The sequence below is a fragment of the Trematomus bernacchii genome, unplaced genomic scaffold (genome assembly GCF_902827165.1).
Source record: "Trematomus bernacchii unplaced genomic scaffold, fTreBer1.1, whole genome shotgun sequence".
Classification (NCBI taxonomy): domain Eukaryota; kingdom Metazoa; phylum Chordata; class Actinopteri; order Perciformes; family Nototheniidae; genus Trematomus; species Trematomus bernacchii.
Window position 1 is genome coordinate 2,920,946 of NW_022987609.1, and position 3,609 is coordinate 2,924,554.

At 37.7% G+C, this 3,609-nt stretch overlaps 1 protein-coding gene across 1 annotated transcript; it reads left to right on the top strand.

Moving 5' to 3' along the window:
- Window positions 1-1,323: 1,323 nt before the first annotated feature.
- Window positions 1,324-3,394, top strand: LOC117483388 (galactose-specific lectin nattectin-like). The gene is made up of 7 exons (XM_034131718.1): window positions 1,324-1,415; window positions 1,624-1,689; window positions 1,838-1,856; window positions 2,017-2,108; window positions 2,199-2,333; window positions 2,762-2,873; window positions 3,081-3,394. The coding sequence occupies exons 2-7, from the start codon at window positions 1,624-1,626 to the stop codon at window positions 3,149-3,151; spliced, it is 495 nt and encodes a 164-aa protein (XP_033987609.1). The 5' UTR covers window positions 1,324-1,415; the 3' UTR covers window positions 3,152-3,394.
- Window positions 3,395-3,609: the final 215 nt, after the last annotated feature.

Here is a 3,609-nt window from a genome sequence, read left to right on the forward strand (position 1 = left end):
AAATTAGAAATCTCCAACGAGGCGTTTTGGGGCAGCATAGACAGGTATTTTCTGTGTTAGAGTTGTACTCGCTACAGGGTGTACTTTGAGGGTTTTTGACTCTGCAGACCGTTTACATGCAGAAAAACCTTCATAACACACAAGGGGACGGTTAATAACCGGAAAAGCATGACATGGGCCCTTTAAGGGATGGATGGCACAAAACTACTTGCAGCTAAAGGAAACCAAGTCGTCCTTTTCGGCCCCCCTGACTCATTCAAAGCATATACCAACAGTCTTGGCAACCTGTCCGCCCTTGTCAAAAACCTTGGTGTGATATTTGAATCTGCCTTTAAGTTTGACGAACAGTTCGATATTACCCCCATTCTGGCCTTTCTCCACTGGCTGCCAGTGTGCTTCAGGATTGATTTTAAACGTCTCCGGTTTGTGTATAAAGCCCTAAATGGGCAGGGCCCTTTCTATGTTGCAGACCTCTTAATCCCGTATTCTAGCTCCAGGTTCCACAGGTCGGCTAACATGGGGCTCCAGGTTGTCCCACGCTCCAAACGTAAACTCAGGGGCGACCGTGCCTTTTCTTTTGCAGCCCCAAGACTGTGAGCAGCATCCCCCTCCCTATCAGATCGGACCCCTCCATTGACTGCTTTAAATCCAGGCTAAAACATACTTTTATTCCCTAGCGTTTGACTCCCTAGTTGGCTGATAGTGCCTATGCCTATGTATTTGTTCATATGAGCTGTGTGTATTAATGTTTACACCAGTGTTTCTTTTAATTCTTTATTTTATGAAAGGTTGTGTTGGCTACCTGCTCTGTTCTGTACAGCACTTTGGTCAGTGTGGGTTGTTTTTAAATGTGCTTTGTAAATAAGGTCAGCTGCAACTCTCACTTCTTTTAAAATCTAGACTGAAGACTATTATTTTTTGCCACTGCTTTTCATGAAATAACCTATTCATATCTTAAACTAAATTGTTATTTTTATTTTTGTATTGTATAGTTGTATTATTTTATTTAAGCTGGTTATATTTTTATTTTAATCACTTGGCTCTTTCATGACTGTTTTTAAATATATTTAAATGTCATTTTATAATGGGTTTCTGCTGCAGTTTATCTTAATGCTCCTCGTGCTTTTGTCTGTGTTGAAACAAGCTATCTAAATAATAGCCTTGCCTTGCACAGTTTAATTTACTGTAGCTACAGCAAAACAAATAACCTGGTCCAAAAAACACTAACATTTCTTATGAAACAGTCTAATATTTAATCAAGGCTGTGTCAATATGTAATTTGTTATGTCTTATGACAATCAAGTGTAAGTGTATACCCTCTAGATAAGGTATATAAAGAACCCTAACCCTTCCATGACTATCACGACTCACCTGCTGCAGCTGCAAGTACTACTTCATCTGATCATCACAGCAAGGTAAGGGTTTAGTTCTTTAGGTTGTTTTAAAAATAAAAACTGTAAAAGTTAGACTCTACACCTTCTATACAATTAATTAAGGATACAAATTAAATGTTATGAAGTTGTGAGCGCTGCAAGGGGAACTCTGGTAAAAAAAGTTAAATGTACTCAAGGTACTGTAAGTTATTGTAAAATATAAAATGTAAAATGTCTGATCCTTACACAGATGGCATCTGTTGTCTACTGCATCGTGCTCCTCTGTTTGACCAGTGGACTGTGGATGGAGGCAGAGGTAAGTAATGTTTGTTATGCGTAGCTAAAGAAAATACGGAAGTAATTAATACAAAATAATAGACTATATTTATTAAGATCATTGTTCAATGGCTTAACTATGAATTATAACCTGGTCATTCCTAATAATGTGTTCTTTACATCCACAGGCAAAAGCTGAGGAAAAAGGTTGGTTGTTATTTTAATAATAGAGTCAAAATACAGCATCCAACAATTTTTGACTGCAGCCAAATTAAGATGGCATCCTATTGGACATCATCTGTATACTGCATTCATTGCTTCTCTTGCTCCCTCAATTTATTAAGTATTAATTGTATGACAATTCCAGATTGCGATGAGAACTGCCCCCCTGGTTGGACTAAGCATGGCTCTCGCTGTTTCATCTGGAAGAATATTCGAACGTACTGGTTTTCTGCTGAGGTACTCAAAATGACAACAATATTGCAGTAACTGGCACACTTAATGTTTGGCATATTCTCAAAAACGACTGACTTTGTTTCCCCTCCATAGAGATATTGCATTTCCATCGGAGGGAATCTGGCTTCTATCCAATCGACCCACGAGTACAACCAAATCCGACAGTTGGTGAGAAAAGCTTCAGGCAGCAATCTAAATGTTTGGGTTGGAGGCCATGATGCTGTTCGGGTGAGTGATTTATGTATTATGTTGTTGTATCAAAGATATAAGCACTGCAACAATGTTGACCCTGAGATTATTGACTTAATTGTGCGTGTAAACTCCATTATAAGAAATACTTTTACAGCATAAAGCTTGGCGAAACCAACAATAAGCCACCTTTTTTAATCTCAAAACTTTAGGCGGACTGCCGATAATAAAGTGGGGGCATGTAGTGCATGTCACTTACCGTTTAATGCCCTTAGACTTTTTAATGAAACAGGTCGATTTATTAGTCTCTCTGAAAAAATTGTTCTTACTGCACCAAAACCAATGAGAGCTTTTTTGCCCTGGGTTTTTGCATCTCAGGCTACATACAGGCTATCTTGTCCTTTGGTTTATTCAGCCTGAGAGGAAGACATCAGTCAGAAAATTACTTGTAATGTTTTTTATCTCAGGAGGGAGTGTGGCTGTGGAGCGATGGCTCTAAGTTTAGCTTCGGAAGCTGGGGCAGCGGGGAGCCAAACAACCATGGACGAAAGGAACACTGTATGGAGATTAACTATGCAGGTAAAAAATACGCTGTTATGTGTTGTCCTCTTTATTCATCGTACAATCTTTTAAGGATTAATTTTATTTTATTTATAATTATAAAATAAAGCTAATCATTCCTTTTAAAGTGCTTACTAAAAACATGAAGTTACAATACATCTTTGCTTGTGTTTTATTATATTCATCTTATAAATCTATTAATTTTTGTGTTGTCTTTGTCTACAGGTAGAAACTATGTCAACGACATAAATTGTCTCGACGCACAAACCTTTGTCTGTTCCTCCTCCCTGGAATGATGATGTCACATCTTCAGTCAGGATGTCACTCCTAGCAGGATGTCAGGCCTCGATGACATCACTGTTTTGAAGATTTATCGACACTTCTGATTCACTTTAATATTTAATCAATAAACTGATTCACCCTGCTAAGCAATATTTCGGTTTAACACCAGTCTGTCCTGAACATGTATTTCTCTCTCTGTACTATGATGCTGAAGCTGACCAGCAATCCAATCAATTAAAGCATAACTGAAAGCTCAATTTTTCTTTATTTCTTGTTTTCTACATTTTTCATAAACCGGTGATGGTACTGTTATTTGATCGTTTTCTCATTATTTGAGAACCTTCAAAGTAATTGGGAAATATTGTTCATTTCCACTCAATACTATGAGTGACATTACAGTCTCCTTATTTCACAGCTTAGTTCAATACTTTATTCTTATTGGTCAATTTCGACAATAACGTCTGTTATCTTT

What these genes read in the sequence shown, in the direction of transcription:
- LOC117483388 (XM_034131718.1), top strand. Translation starts at nt 1,624, where the DNA reads ATGGCATCTGTTGTCTACTGCATCGTGCTCCTCTGTTTGACCAGTGGA. An exon ending in CGTACTGGTTTTCTGCTGAG is followed by an intron (nt 2,109 to 2,198) that starts GTACTCAAAATG and finishes TCCCCTCCATAG; the next exon opens with AGATATTGCATTTCCATCGG. An exon ending in GAGGCCATGATGCTGTTCGG is followed by an intron (nt 2,334 to 2,761) that starts GTGAGTGATTTA and finishes TTTTTATCTCAG; the next exon opens with GAGGGAGTGTGGCTGTGGAG.